The sequence below is a fragment of the Rhineura floridana genome, chromosome 3 (genome assembly GCF_030035675.1).
Source record: "Rhineura floridana isolate rRhiFlo1 chromosome 3, rRhiFlo1.hap2, whole genome shotgun sequence".
Lineage (NCBI taxonomy): Eukaryota > Metazoa > Chordata > Lepidosauria > Squamata > Rhineuridae > Rhineura > Rhineura floridana.
In genome coordinates, this window is record NC_084482.1 from 103,249,863 (window position 1) to 103,266,197 (window position 16,335).

The following is a 16,335-nucleotide window of genomic DNA, read 5'->3' on the forward strand; positions in this document are numbered from 1 at the left end:
TGCTGCTTTAGGATAAAGTTGCTGATATTAGTATAACTTTGATCATCTTGCATTATATTAATTTCTTGTAAATTGTTGTGATCCACTTAGTGCCAAGTGAGAATGCTTCTGTTTCAGTAAGGAGGCTCAACCAATTTTTCTCTGACTGCAGCATTCACACCATGTTGGAGTCATCTCTCTGGAGGTGTCCTCATCAAGATCAGCTTCCCCACTCTTGTGTGTGTGGGAGGGAGCACATATAAACACTGGTGGATATGCAGCCCTGGATGCTGCCCATTAAATGCAGTGCTGTATTGCAACCTTATAAAATATTAGCTATAGGTTGTGTTCACTCAGTTACATTTGTGGATCATGATTCTATCTTAGAAGTGTATCAGGCACAGATTTTATAACCTCTCTCTATTAATATGATACCAGAGAAAAAAGAGTGAAATCCATTTCACATAAAGCTATTCATTTTAAGGAGAGAGAGTTCCAAAGACACCCGAGCATACTGCATTTTGAAATGCTTCTAGATCACCCTCACAGAGATACCAAGGTGCCATACAAAGATAAAGACAAATAAAGTTGGTATAATGCAATGAAGGATTAAACATAATTTTCATAACGATAGACAAAAAGCAAGTAGAACAGGTTGGATACCAGCTTTAAAGCTTTAAAATGCCTGGGTAAATTAGTTTCGACTCAACTCTGAAATGATTGTAATGTTGATGCCAGTCACATCCCTACAGGGACAGCATTCTAGAGCGGGGGTGTTACCACAAGGAAGGCTCTGTTCCTCATTGTCACACAACAAACTTCATCTGGTGATGAAACAGAAAGAAAAGCCATGTATATGGTACCTTTCAAGGGAAAGATGATTCACAGAATTCTAAAAACAGATTATTTCTTCTTGGATGGATGGGAACGCCCAATGCCTGGCCATTCTTATTTAGTTTCTCTTTACCCCTGCCTTTCCCAGCAAAAATTTACGTTTTCAATTTGTGTTGGCAATTTTAACTGAAAATCAACTTAGAGCATTGTTGTGACAAGGTTGAGAAACTTAAACTAAGGTAACTGTTTCTTTTTTAGCTACGTCCACCTCAGCCTCCTGTATACCTCTTTGTGTTTGATGTGTCTCATAATGCAATAGAAACAGGATATTTGAACACTGTATGCAAGACTGTGTTGGACAATCTAGATTTGTAAGTCCTGTGCATCTTTTCAATCTGTCCTTATTTTAAATGTTCATGTCATTGTTAGATTAGGTCCAGGCAATTTATTGCCAATCTTTTCATGTGCTGAATTTACACAATTTCAATTATTGTAATTTCATGCTGACTTTCTTGTAATATGCATCCTACACATTTAGTGTGAGAACTGCAGGTAACAAATCTGTATTAATCACTGAAACAATGGATAGTCTCGAGTTCTGTGTACTGAAAACATCAATTTCCTCCACAGTATTTCTTTTCATGAAAAGAACTTTGGCTTCTTGTACTGGATTTCAAAAGTATAAAATCAGGAAGTGTATTAATGTAATGCAAAGAACAAGTGCAAGTACTTTGGCAAGACAATCTGATGAGGGAACATTGTGCTTTTGTATTTGTGCAAGAAACAAATGTAAATGTATTGTTAAACAAATGAAATACTTACATAACCTAGATTGCATTCCATATATGCTTGGGATGATCCTAACCTAGATCCAACCCATTCCAGATTGTTTTTCTCCTTGTCAGATTATGTTTTCTTAGCATGGAACATTGCATGATCTGTTTTTGTTGCCATAATATCAGCATAAGTTTTTAATTATTGCTTTGAAGACTGTCAATCTGAATGTCATTTTGATAGCTGTGTGCAGAAAGATCAAATCTTTTTCCAGAGGGTAATGCATTACAAATGGTTTATCCCCTAGAAAATATATCTATTTGACATGAATATGCACTTTGGGCCTTATTAAACATGATGCTAAGTTTCCATGTTTAATTTTCAGAGTTCCAGGAAACACTAGGACAAAAATAGGCTTTATAACATTTGACAGCACAATCCATTTCTATAGCCTTCAGGAAGGTCTCTCTCAGCCACAGATGCTAATAGTTTCAGATATTGAAGGTAAGTAGAAATAATGTAACATTAGATTTATGAAGTATGCTTTATAATTCCTAGCACACGGTCTCTGATTGAAACATTAATCCATCAGTGACCAAATTCCACTGCTTCAAAGGGAGGGAAACTTATTAAATGTAGTGTTAAAGAGCTGTGCTGCACAGCATGATTCAGTCACAGGGCTGGAGAGCAGGCATGAAAGGGTTAACCTATTCTGTGTTTGAAGGCAGGACTAGCAGATTTGGTGTCCCTTCTGAGGGGACTCCACTCGCGCGCGCACACAATTTTTCTGGTACTGCCTTTAAGAGCCTCTGCTGCTCTCAAACCTTGCTCAGTAGTGAAGCCACCATGGTTCCTTTTTCCCTGCAGGGTTTTTTTCTCTCTCCATTTCCCTACACCCCTAGCTAGCTGGGAAAGTGAGATTTTTTTTGGCTGGGATCTAGATATAAATAGTCTTCTTGCTGCAGACATTCAGGGAGGTCTCTCATTCAGTTGGCCCTCAGACATTACAACTCCTTTCCCTTTCAAAAGAAAAGGCAGGAAAGAGCGCACTTCACACATTGCTCTCAAAGCTTCTGCCATTTAATTGCTTCTCTCCCCACACCTGTCTGGCCCAGGAGAGGAAGGACATTGAGGCTTTGCTGCTTCTTGAAAAGGCTTCCCAAGTCAACACAAAGGAAATCCTGGCACCTTTTCCACCTCAGATGAACCTGCCCCCTTTATTTTTAGATGGGTCAAGTCACCTTTTTGACAGGAAGGTAACGGAGCACTTCATTAGCCACTGTTAAGACTCTCGCCTCTTTTAATCTCTCTGCGTTCATTAATTGTCTCAATTGTCTTCTCAGTTGTCATTTAGTGACCAAGGGGAAGGTCAAAAAATTCCATATTCCAGGAAAAGGGAGCCAAAGTGATAGATTAAATTCTAGTGTGATGGCTACCAGATACCCTATATTCCTTTCCACTTCCCTCCCTTCTAGTGAGAGTCCTACAAAAGACACAGACCCTCCAGGTGGAAATCACAGTGGTGGCCTCCTTCTAGACCAGCAGACCTGGTTTTGAGCAGAGAAGAGCCTCTGCTGCTCTCAAACCTTGCTTAGTAGTGAAGCCACCATGGTTACTTTTTACTTTCAGTGTTTTTATCTCTCTCCATTATTTCACCTCTTAAGACTTCATTTGCTACCTGGTCTAGCTTGTTCCTGCTTTTATGCATGGAAACTGAATGGCAGCAACTGTGAGACTCATGAGATTATGGTAAAAGTAGTACCATTCTGGGGTTCTGCAGATCTCTACTTTCAAGATTTGAAGTGATGCTTATTTATGTGATGCATTTATGCTTCTGTTTCAAACATCTTTAACATTTCCCCAAGATAGTCTGGCCAAGGGCTTGGCACCCAATACACTTAAGACACAAGTTATTAACACCTATAACAGTTTCGGTAGACACATCAAATCATTCTTGTCCAGTCACCTCACCCTTGCATCAGACACTACAATAGGAGTATATCCTTTATCTGTCTTTAGCCTTGAAAACTCTCATGGGTTCTCTTCTTGAACCTCTGAAGACCTCCTCTCCTTAAGAGCTTACCTGGAAAATTGTGCTGATTGTGTGCTTGGTCATTCTTATTTCCACAAAGAAGCTGAGGGATATAGGGGCCCCATCATCTAGAAAAGAACAACAGTGCTGTACAAGGATTGTGTTGTGCGCCAATCCATTTAGTAGAAGCTAGACTTGAATTTCTTTGTATTTATACTACTTTGAACTATGAATTGGTGTGTGTGTGTAAAATATTATGTCTTCAAGCTACGTTTCTAAGGCCTTGCATGACTGTTGGTAGACAAGTGTGTTTTTCTTGCCTGTAGGTCATTCTCTTTCCCCTGGACCCACTTAGTCCAGGGAGCTGCTTTTCCACGCCTTTTTAAGCACTAATATTTCACTAGGAGTCACACAGGGTGTATACGTGGTCCACTACCTCTGCCTTTTTGTTGGACACTGTAGCGCCATTTGCTTGGCAGCACCTCCTTAGTCAGGAGGTCCTTGTGATGTCCTTCCCTGGTTCTCCCTGTCAGGTTCCCACCTGCTTATGGCTACTGCCTTTCACTAGGCACCACCAGGGATACCACCAGTCCGGACCGTCCTTTATATGGTTTCTCACTCCGCTCTAGCACAGATCTCACTAGATCCCCCTGCTAGGCAGCACCACCAGTCACGTCCTATAACCAATACTCCCAGAGACTTTGCCTGAGTCTCTCTCTAGCTGGTTACTTTTGTGACTGCGTGCTTATGCTGTTCCCAACCCCCTTGTATCTTTATAGATAATGCATACAACTCTGGGTTGCTCTGGATACTTGAATTGTTATTATTCCTCCCTTCACCGCTGCCACCATTAGATACTGTTTCTGTTCAGCCTTGGTAATTACCTTGCCCTCCCTTCTGGTATGTATATCCCCCAGCCAAGGATCAGGCCTTTGGTAAACCAAATAAGTATTTATTAAATATCAGAAATAACAAGATTAGTTTTAGAATGTTTCACAAGCGTATGGTTTCATCTATTCCTGTTTTGTACTTGACTTATTATTAATCAGAACTCCAACTCCCTCTTTCTCTACACTCCTGACCTCCCCCCTCAAACACCTCTTTCTTCACACTCCCAACATCCACCACCAAACACCTTCTTCTCCACTCTACTAACATCCACCCAGATTCAACTGTCCTTCTTCCATTTATACTCCCAGCCATTCAAACGCTCAGCCAATCATCCAGCATTCTACTGCTCATGTACTCCCCCCTCCTCTTTCACTCCACTTACCATATGTCTTCTATATAAACAGCACTTACCATATTTACACTATAAGCAGGAACATCACAGTCCTTCAGCAGGTCATTTAAATATGCAATTCCTTTCTGTTGCTTCTGTGCCACCATCCCTAGAATGTGAATACTATTTTTGGACATTCCTTTCCTGTGTACTCTCCTGCCCTGTGACTGAGAATGGAAAGTTGAACTTGCTGTGAAGCTTCATTCTGATATGTAAGCAAGAAAGCCCACCCATTGTTCGGATGATGGAAGACTGGTTGGGGCAAAAAGTTACATGATCCCATTGGTAGTTGGGGACTGTCGCACTCCCACCTGCTATCACTCTGCCTTTAGCAGAGAGAGGTGCGTTTTATCAGTTGAACACTCCATAACAACGCTGCTATTAGGGACTTTGCCTTATTCCCCTCCCCCCCAGCGTTTGCTAACAAACATCCAGGTATACAGTCAAACCTCAACCCCCCTGCATGTCTCTGTTGTGTCACAGCCCTGGGTTTATCCCCTATAACCTGTTACAGTTACTATCTAGGCTAGGGTAAACTCCACAGCCATCATTCGATACTGTTTCCACCTTATGTTTATGTTTTGCCAACCCTTGTATTCTTTGTGGTAGCTGGCCAAGAACCAGGCATGTCTTTTAAAACAACAGATTTATTTAACAGAAGATATTAATAAAACAAGAATACTTTTAACTCTGTTTCCCAAGTGTGCGGTTAGATTGTTCTTCAGTTCATATGGTACACTCACTAAGTTCCTTAACTATTGTAAGTACAACCCTGCCTCACTACCTACTACTACTAACCACCAAACTTATCCCTCTCACGACTGTACCCTATCTAACAAAACTGTCATTTTCTCAAATATAAACCAACGGTCCCCCATTCTCTCAGCCAATCACACATAGCATTAACCAACATTCCATCTTACTCACTCACTCTGCCTTTACTAACACATACCAGATAAAACCTAATACTAAACTCTACTGTAAATATCATATATGCGTATTAAAACATCACAGGGACTCCTTAGGAATCCCTCTGTCCATGTTTCCTCTTCTCGCAGCTATTCATTAGCCCTCATTAGGCAATGGCTTGAGTATTGAATGTTATACTCTAGGTTTATGGGACTTGTTCAGTTAATTTTTTTCCCTATGGTTGAATTAATGTCCTGAATATGTAAGAGTCATCCCTCCAGAAGGGATATCAAGGTTGTTGGCTGGAGGCTGGGTTAACAATTTCTTGCTGACGTACAAGGATGGAACTTCACAGTAATTCCAATTTTTCATTTTCCTGCACAGATACCATTTTTGTGTGTGTAGGTCGGAAAATCGCTAAAGCTGCTAAACCAACCAGTTTTTCTAGTATGTGTTCCTTAATGGACAATCTGAAGATATCCAGTTGCATACCATATACTTGATTGTATTCAGCCCGGTGTCTGCTACTGTAAAAGAGTATATCTGCTTCCCGTCCACCTGCACTTCTTTGGAGAGAATGCTGTGCAAGTGCTTAATACATTTAATAGTATGCTTCCATAATAGTCAAACCGATTCAGATAGCTTTCATGGCATTTTTGTTTTTATTGCAGATGTGTTTATACCGATGCCAGAAAACCTACTAGTAAACTTAAACGAAAGCAAAGAGGTAAGAGTGATATTATGCAGTCATTATGCAAGAATATATTTTAAATAGATGATATTCAGCTCAGTCATTTTTATCATTTTGCCTACCGTTGCAAGGCCAGAATCTTAAATTTCCCCCTCCCTTCCATTTGGCTTGTGCAAATATGTACAGTGTGAAGTTCTGCAACCGACTACTCGGTGACAGCTCTTCTAAGAAAGAAGTAAATCATAAAACCACTAACCTGAAATTGAGACTGGGGCTGGAAGCTAACTTCTGAAACTTTAAATCTTTTAGTAGAACAGTTTCAATTTGAAATCGTTTTAAATTGGTGATGACCAACCTTTACCTTCAGAGTAACATTTCCTGAAATATTTCCTTTATACTTAATTTGTGTTTGGAGCAGATTCTCTCTTTCTAGGGGAAACCACACTTTGTGTAATCAGGCATTTCCTAAATTATCATATCATATGCTATTAGTATTTCCAAATTGTTAAAGTCTTTATTCAGTTTTATTAGATTATACTGCCCTATAGTCTGATACACACAGTAATTCTGAGTGTGCTTGCTTAACAATTAGAAGGATTTATTTCCAGGTAAACATGTATTGTATTGAAGTTGCAAGACTGCTTTAAAGCACAGATATTTCAATACTGAATCAAAAGGACTTTAAATCCAAATCAAGATGTTTCTACATGGGGTTCCACTTGGGAAACTTAGCATTATTTTTAAGCTGGTACCCTTGGTGTACATGGTGTAGACAAAATACTTTAAAAAAATAAACACGGAACCCCAAACCCTGGTTGTTTCAGTCTGTTTTGAAATTATATTCAAGAAGTAAAGGAAAGGAGAAGACAGTAAAGGGCTGGAACTTGGAGCCACATTTTGAAAAGGTGGGGGAAAAGTAGAAAGGGCAGTAATGAGAGTTTGAGGGACTGTATTTGATTTTGAAGGAATTCTTACCTTGGAAGGGGGAGTAGGGAATCTTCAGAGACCAAATGCTATAAAATGGCACGGGTTTACTAATAAAAGATGAACTTTTATGCACATTTCTAATGTACCTAGTACCTAGTGACACAGATGGAACTTTGAATTCTCCTAATTCAACATGGAAGTCATGTCCTTTGAATATTTGAATTCTTTTAACAAAAAACACCTTTTATTTTCCTTTAGCTAATTCAAGATTTACTGAGAACTTTGCCTCAGATGTTTACTAACTCCCTGGAAACTCAGAGTGCTCTGGGACCTGCGCTACAGGCTGCCTTTAAATTGATGTCCCCCACTGGTGGTCGGATTTCTGTCTTCCAGACACAACTTCCTACTCTAGGAGTGGGTGCACTCAAATCTCGTGAAGAGCCTAACCAAAAAGCATCTGCAAAGGTTAGCAAAAAAGCTGCTCTCCATGTATCCCTTAAGTAACCCTTAAATTAACTTGCCTTATTGGTTGCAATAGTTTTCTTCTAAAAACTAATTTGATCCCATACCCAGTCCTTCAGTCCATGAGTTTATTGTGACCAGAAATGGCAGCTTTCGGTGTGTGTGTTTTGGAGTTCCTTATGTTGACTTTCTTACCAGGATATACATCTTACACCATCTACTGACTTCTATAAGAAGTTGGCCTTGGATTGCTCAGGACAGCAGGTTGCAGTTGACTTGTTCCTTCTTAGTGGGCAGTACTCTGACTTGGCTTCATTAGGTAAGTTAGGCATTCTCACATTTTTGTTTTCTAATGTCTCGTTGGAAAGGGAGAAGAAATCAGTGTGGTTGCTTTCACAATAAGTTTTAAATAGAAAAACTAAATCTTAACAGTTTGCTTCTAGGCTACAGGAAGCTAAATTTGAGTAATACTGCCAATTTTTTTTTAAAGCGGTATTCAAGTAACACGTCCCATCAGTGCAAGGATTTCCACTTCCGCAGTGGAACCCTTCCCAATCTGTTCTGGAGGGTTGGGAGAACCCCTAGGACAGATTTAGGGGGTAGGGAAGGAGAGGGAGGGGAGTTCTGTTGCGTAAGTGGATACAACCCAAACACCTGAAGAATTTTTCTAAGCACTTGAATATCCTAGCACATACTTCCTGCCAATGCTGCCAGTGGATCTTTTGATGCCATCGATATTAGATGCTATTTATTTTGTTCCCTGTAGTCTTTACCTCAATTTATTCTTGGATTTTTATTTTTAGGTTGTATATCAAGGTATTCAGCTGGTAGTGTCTATTACTACCAATCTTACCATCAGCAACACAATCCTCTTCTGGTGGAGAAATTACAGAAAGAACTTAAACGATACTTGACTAGAAAGATTGGTTTTGAGGCTGTCATGCGAATAAGGTGTACAAAAGGTCAGACAATTTAATTTGCCAATGTTAAGCGAAGCACTGCTTCAGTAAGTGCTTAAATGAGTAATTGGCAAAATGTATGTGCAAATATTTAAAAGCTAGTATAATGAATTTAGAATACTGATGGCTGATGTTCCATCATTTGATGACTTGTCACTTTGACATGCAGCTGAATGTGTGAAATGTTTCACTGGGCAAGCACTACCTCTTGTAAGGTGATGCAGGATGTTATATAAGTTTGCCTGTTTTGTATCATATGTAGTTGCTCTTTCACATGTGCAAGCCACTACTTGACATTGCTGCAATTATGTGAATATGCATCTCTGAATATATTAGAATATTCTCCCTTCTTGGTGCTTTTCTCTCTTATCTATTGGGAGGTGGGCTCTTTCCTAAAAGAAAATATTTGGATGCAGGTTGAATTGAGAGGCAGGAGGCAGTTCCCACTTGTTTCCTAGAGCCAGGCTTCTGCCTCCTCAGTTAATGGATAGAGATCTTTACATCTGTCATGGTTGCAGAGAAGATCACTCTTTTTAAGGAACTGAAGAAAGAATAATCTGGCACTAATTAGCCTTTGTGAGGGTAAAGAATCCTATGTAAAATGTGCCCTGGATTTTCTTACATGGATTGTCAAGGCTTGATAAAAATAAACTTCAGAGAATTGTTCCAATGGAGAAACTTAGTATGTGGCATACTCTTTAATGAGATCTTCCCCATAGTCTTAAATCTTTAAATTGCTGTCAGATGTAATAGTAATGGAGTTGCTTCTCTGTCTTTTATTTATATTAGTCCAGCGCAATGGTTGCCGTTCAGGACTTATTGACTCCCAATGATAATGCTTGTGGTAGCATGTTTGTGTAATTTTTCCCTATGATTTGTGCTTCCCATCTGTTGAGACACTTTGAGACATTGGCTTGATCGAAAGAACCAGTGTACCAAAATAGGTTCCATATGTGCGCAGAAGTATTGTTGCCCCTTGCACTACACTGAATGCTACTTCCAAAAGCTTTTCAACAATGCAAGGGTTTGTAGAGAAAATGGGTGCTAGAAAAGTCCCAGTATGTTCATGGGATATCATATGTGGCCCTGTGTATATCAGTTATTACATTATATGGTTTCTCTGAATAGGACACCCAGTAAATAAGCATTTAGTGGCAGTGCCTAAAACACATCTGATGCTGAGATCTGGATAAATGAATAAACACCAGCAGCTTTCAAACTTTTATTACAGTTTTCTTTGCTAAAAGTTAAAGTAACATTAGCATAGGCATCTATGAACATTGTTGTATTATTTATTAATCAGAATTAAGATTTGAATACACTTGAAAAGAGGATACAAGTATACAATCATTTGGGTTAAAATAGTATTTCTAAAATAGCTTTTCTCCTCCTTATAGGCCTTTCGATTCATACCTTCCATGGCAATTTCTTTGTGCGGTCAACAGATCTGTTGTCTCTACCAAATGTAAACCCTGATGCAGGATATGCTGTACAAATGTCAGTGGAGGAGAGTCTTACTGACATGCAGGTTGTCTGTTTCCAGTCAGCTCTCCTATATACGTCTAGTAAAGGTAAGGATGTCATGGCATCCAATGCCACTGGTGATACGTGTTCCAAGATACCATGCTTGTTGAGCCATGTTTTCTGGTAATAAAAATAAGTTGGTCTTGAGTCTGAACAGATCCACAATTTTTGACTAATTAGCATGCACTAGTTTGTTGACAGTAGATTAATTACTACATTCAGGAACTCCCACTATTCACTCTGTTAAATAGAACTATTGCTTGCATTGGACAATTAAACAGTATTTGAATTTGCTTCTAAAGTGCCTTTGACAGAAGTTTGGTTGGAAAACAGCAAGCTGTATTTGACTTATGTGAATAACTGCTTTCAAGAAAAAACCAATTGTGCTGTTGTGTTACATCCATGATTGTTTCTGAAGCATTACCTGGATACACTAGTTAAATGCTCCTCAGAATTTATGGATTTCTCTGTGCAGGTGAAAGGCGGATTCGTGTTCACACGCTGTGTTTACCGGTTGTTAGCCAACTGAGTGATGTTTATCTGGGAGCTGATGTGCAAGCAATTACTGGGCTTTTAGCCAATATGGGTAAGTGCTTTAACTGTTTTATGAATGCATAGTTTTAAAGAATATTATCTGAACAGTTGATACTTTATTACCACATTATTCTTGAGATATTGAAGGTGGTGATGAATGTTTTTGGTTTAGATTGACGTAGAATGCATAACTTTCTGCTGTGGAAGAGTGCATTCAACTGGCTAAAATTACAAACCATTGTGTGAAGTGCTGGCATTCTGCCACTTCTGGGTTGCATTCTTTTATTCCTAGCTTATAGTTCTTTGTGTATCAGTCTTAAGCAACAGTAGAACCATATGTTATCAAGAACACCTGCCTCAGTAGTCATATTCAATATGTACTGTTTCTTTTCAGCTGTTGACCGGTCAGTTTCTGCCAGTCTGAGTGATGCTCGAGATGCACTGGTGAATGCTATAGTAGATTCCCTGTCTGCATACCGGTCCTCCGTCCTAACCATTCAACAGCCTGGTCTCATGGCTCCCATTTCGTTACGTCTCTTCCCACTATATGTACTGGCTCTCTTAAAACAGGTGAGAACAAAAGTGAAATTTTCCTGAGCATAAGGCTAGAACAGATGGATTTTATCAAGACTTTGTGGTGGTGGTGATGATGATCAGTTTCATACTGTTAAAACTTCATCAGTTGTTACTCTGAAGAGATTTAATAAGAGTAAACAAAGTTGGGCCAGATCTCTTTGGTTTCATCCTCAGAAAAAAAAAGTCCTGGGACAAATATAAAGGGAGAAGAAGCTCTGTTGTGCAGGCTTGAAGACCTTGCACTAACTTTGTTGGATATCACCCAGACTCTAAACCAGAGTATAGTCTTTTATTGTACTAATGCTTATTGTACACCTGGGCATAAAATATTTGCCTAAAACTCATAACACCTGATGCGTCCCTCTCTCAGATAGCCTTTCATCTCCCTCTGTTTATTTCCTAATGTTCAGTGTTAATGCTGCTACTTTTATTCACAGAAAGCATTCCAAACTGGGACAAACATACGTTCAGATGATCGCATCTTTACCATGTGTCAAGTGAAAAACCAACCTTTAGTGTACCTCATGCTTATGATGCATCCCAATTTGTACAGAATTGACAATCTCACAGATGAGGTATGATTCCTTCCCCCCTAAATTTTACCTGTAAACATTGGGCGTGCTCACTTCCCCTTTGGCCTTATGTCATAAGCTATTATGCCCTGCCAAAAAGCTTAATCATCATGAAGGGCCATGATGGAGCTTTCCTTCATGTTGGTTGGTCAATGGTAGTGTGAATCTCTGTCTTTCGTGCCTATTAGGGCAGCATCAAATGCAGGCCTCCTACAACACTAATTGGCAGTCTTAATATTTATTGACCTCCAGGCAGATTTTCTCCTCTCTATCTCTACCCAGCCTGGTTTGGAATTTCTGCTGGGATTTACTTAAGATCACCTGTTGTCATACCACAGCCTCATAAGATAGGTAGACGTTCTGTACATGTCAGCCATTGGGAAATATATGTAGATGCTGGTGGCATTTTTTGCCAGCCTCAGGGTCCATGTGTGAAGGCTTGTCGAAATTTGGTTGTGTCTGTCATGTATGTAGACCTTAAGTTTTATAAACAACTTCACTCATTGTTTTCAGGTGTCAGGCAGGTGTAATTACGCTGAATCTCGTTTCTGTGTTGAGACCCATACACTGAGCTGGTTTACATGACATGATAAGCCAAAGTATGGCTTAGCTGGACTGTGCAAACGTATGGGCTCACAGAGAAGAGGTTTGTGTTTGGCTGTAACTTGTGGTTAATGAGGAGAGAGTTAAACTATAAGTCCTGGCTTGAATGACATGAAGCTAGGTGTGGGGAACCTTTTGAGCTCCAGATGTTGCTGAACTACAACTCCCTTCATCCCTGGCCATTGGCATGCTTGCTGAGGCTGATGGGAGTTGTAGTTCAGCAACATCTGGAGGGCCAAAGGTTCCCACATCTGTGCTAAGCTAAACCTTCAATCCATGTGGCACAGCAGTAAAAAGAACCAAGAAGGAAAAAAGCCACTGTGTGCCCTTCTCTGGCAGCCTACACATTTATGCAGTTTTGCCAAGCCATAGTTCGGCTTTTGTTCTGCAAACTAAGACACTGAGTATTGAATTGGTCTAGAACTGCAATAGATTTTACAGATTACAGATATTCAAATTCAACAGAGAACATTTTAAATAGATAGGATAGAGCCAGATTTGAATCATCACACACAGCTCCTGTTAATAGCACAATGCTATTAACCAGGAAATGTGTGTTGTGGAAATTATTTTAACATTATAAAATGCTTCATGATATATTAAGCTAAAAATATTTTTTTCAAAAGGAAACCCATCAATTGCAAGAATATTTTATACGAGGGGTAGCTACTGCAAACATCTGTTAGAAGGAAAAGAGTCTTATATAATAGTTTGTAAATGTGTGTGCCTGAGAATACATGCAAACTAATTCTTGAAAAATCTATACTTCAGAATTGATGCTCCACAATTTTCTGGGTATCTTAACCAGGAAAAATATGCATTTATTTATTTTTTGAAAGAAAGGATAGGGAGGAGCATTTCCATGTACTTATGAACATATGGATTGGTACATTGTGGCTTTTTTTTACTTAGTAAAGGGCTCTGTTCCTATTGTTAATCAAGATGTGGCCTCCAGCCCATTTGTGTATTGTACATTATCTGCTGCTGTGTCTGCAAGTTATCCCTATAAGCTAATAATGCATATTTCTTTAGAGGGCCCTGAACATCAATGATAGAACAATACCTCAACCGCCTATTCTCCAATTGTCTGCGGAGAAGTTAAACAGGGATGGTGCTTACCTTATGGATGCTGGCTCTGTAAGTTACCTTACCAATATTGGGCATAAACTGTGGTGCATGCTCCTTGAAGATTCATAATTATCACTTGCCAGAAATTGATGAGATTAGTATAGTGCACAGGTTTATGTGATCTGATTATCCATGTCTGACTTTGCAGGTCATGTTTTTGTGGGTTGGAAAGAATTGTGGGCAGAACTTTATCAACAATGTCCTTGGAGTTCCACACTATGCATCAATACCACACAATTTGGTAAGAACATCATTCAGAAGAACTGTGGTTCGTTAGAACTACACAGAAGACTTAAGGTTTTACAGTTAAAATATCAGCTGTGCAAACTACAATGCTTCTTAGGATTGGCCTAAAGGCAGCTCACTTTACTTGTTCTAGTCTTAAGATATCCCTCATGAATGTCAGAAATTATGTCTCCATATTTAGAAGAATTAAACTGTATACTCAGATTTTCCATGAAGTAGGCCCATGGGTAATGAACCTCCACCTTGCAGGCCTAATTAGGCATGGTAGGGATCCTGATTTGGCCTGAAAGGCTATTTTCCCCAAGCCATGCTTACTTGTCCCACCCTAAAGTGATAAGTGATGTTGCATGTGAGACTGCCATCACTTTGAAATCAATTTGCAAGCACTATGTATTGAAACTGCTTGCAAAGGGACTCAAAGCAGAGTCCTTTTCAAGTTGTTGACTGATGTCACAGTGGTATCAGGTGATTGACATGTGGGTGGCCCACCCATCTTTCAGAAAGAGAGATTCAGTTCCCCTCCCCTGAAGCAGGCCACCAGTTATTTGGGATGAGATCCAATGTAGCATGGGCAGGTGTCCACTTATGTACTGGAGCTTCTCTTCACCTCCTGTCTCTTGCAGCCCGTGGCCACCTCAAAAACCTGCTCTGAAAAGTTATGAGGCTCTCCAGAGCAGGTTTTGGAGGTGTGCTGGAGGGGGAAGAAACTGGAAATCCTGTTGCACAAATGAATTTCTATTGTGTAAGTGAACATCATTAGATGTCTCAGTGTTTAGGTGTTCATGTTCACTAATAATTAGCTTAGAGTTTATGCAGATGATTGAATCTGAGAAGAGTCGAAGTACTGCTCTTTAATCATAGCTGATTGACAGGGGTGGCTGATAGAGTTCTAAGGACATTTTGCACCTCTAAAATTTACTTAAGCAGCAGTGCGTTGTTGAAGAAATGCAGTGGGAACAGTTTTCTCCCCTCCCTGTCCCCATATGGGGATATATATGTTTTTGTAGATGCATGTGGGCAAATGTCAACTTGAATACATAATTTCTTTTAGATTTTATTTTTAATGATCATTCATAATGGCTCTTTTCTTTCTTTAACAGGCACAACTTCCAGAACTTGACACAGCTGAGTCTTCTAGAGTGCTTGCTTTTATCTCTTGGCTGAGGGAGCAAAGGCCCTTCTTTCCTATATTGTATATTTTGAGGTAAGTAGCTTTTTTATCATGGAATACGTCCGCATACAGATTTAGTAGCCATGCAACCTGTTTCTCACCTGGGACAAGTAGCAACTGACTCCCTGTGAACAGCTTAGTTATAAACTTTATATTTTGACCTACTCAAACAGGAACATTCTCTGCCTGCCTACTTCTGGTAGAGACAGAGTAAGTGAGAGCACATTCTATGAAAAGGGTAGCAGCAGTTATATTAGGGGGCATATGGAAGGGGGCAGGGTAAGGGATGTACAAATGGAGGGATGATCAGATCCTGAAGTAGTTACCTGAAATGGCTAGTCTCGTAGTATACATGGAAGCCAGAAGTTCTTTCATTTCAGTGTCAGAATTGTTTTAGGAATAATGTGTTAAAGTTCTATCACTCATAAAATTCTATTTGCTTTTATTTTGAAGGGATGAAAGTCCATGGAAACCAAGTTTCCTACAAAACATGATAGAAGACAGAACAGAATCTGCATTATCATACTACGAGTTTCTTTTGCATATTCAACAGCAAGTGAATAAATGAGCCCTTCTTTAAAGGACCGTTTCTCTGCACAGAACACTTGTGCTTGTAATGCTCCTATAAAGGTTTTGGCCTGATGCAGTTGATGTGAATCTCACTGTGATTTTCAACAACAAAAACAAAGCAAGTAAAGGACCACTGAATCCTGTACTTTAAACAATTAAAACTCATTTGAACATGTTGGATGCCTTTTTAATTTGCTGCAAAACATTTCACTGTAAGTAGTTGTGGCATGATAAAGGCAATATTGAACAGATGAACCTTTATACACTTTATTTTTTTTGTTCAAATACTATGTTTCTAACTTTATTTTTTTCTGCTTTGTTTTGCTGCTATATTTCAAACCTCCCAAGACTGAGTTGCAGGGAAACTATTTGTCTTGATTTATACAATATATATCACTAATTTAAAATATTACATTTAAAAGGAGCAATGAAACAATTCATTGTTAAGTGAACAAACTACTTAATGAACTTAGTTTCCAGTGCATTTTAAAATAGATTATGATGAGCGGGACAAAATGAACTTGAAGGGGTATGACTAAATTTAAAATGAATACGAAATAAT

At 39.3% G+C, this 16,335-nt stretch overlaps 1 protein-coding gene and 1 long non-coding RNA gene across 6 annotated transcripts in view; one reads left to right on the top strand and one right to left on the bottom strand.

The window, feature by feature from the left end:
- Positions 1–15,948, top strand: part of SEC24A (SEC24 homolog A, COPII coat complex component) — a 40,299-nt gene extending 24,351 nt beyond the window's left edge. For all 5 annotated transcript variants that reach the window (XM_061617137.1, XM_061617138.1, XM_061617141.1 and 2 more), the window contains exons 10-23: positions 1,072–1,184; positions 1,973–2,091; positions 6,482–6,537; positions 7,687–7,893; positions 8,089–8,209; positions 8,694–8,852; positions 10,247–10,420; positions 10,849–10,959; positions 11,302–11,477; positions 11,921–12,058; positions 13,691–13,795; positions 13,935–14,027; positions 15,133–15,236; positions 15,657–15,948. In XM_061617137.1, the coding sequence (XP_061473121.1) occupies positions 1,072–1,184; positions 1,973–2,091; positions 6,482–6,537; positions 7,687–7,893; positions 8,089–8,209; positions 8,694–8,852; positions 10,247–10,420; positions 10,849–10,959; positions 11,302–11,477; positions 11,921–12,058; positions 13,691–13,795; positions 13,935–14,027; positions 15,133–15,236; positions 15,657–15,771 (1,791 nt within the window). In that variant the 3' untranslated portion in view covers positions 15,772–15,948. The remainder of the gene's footprint in view (positions 1–1,071; positions 1,185–1,972; positions 2,092–6,481; positions 6,538–7,686; positions 7,894–8,088; positions 8,210–8,693; positions 8,853–10,246; positions 10,421–10,848; positions 10,960–11,301; positions 11,478–11,920; positions 12,059–13,690; positions 13,796–13,934; positions 14,028–15,132; positions 15,237–15,656) is intronic.
- Positions 640–5,216, bottom strand: LOC133380249 (uncharacterized). The gene is made up of 3 exons (XR_009761392.1): positions 4,922–5,216; positions 3,671–3,747; positions 640–803 (listed from the first exon to the last, which is right to left on the bottom strand). It is a non-coding gene; the product is annotated as an uncharacterized LOC133380249 (long non-coding RNA).
- Positions 15,949–16,335: the final 387 nt, after the last annotated feature.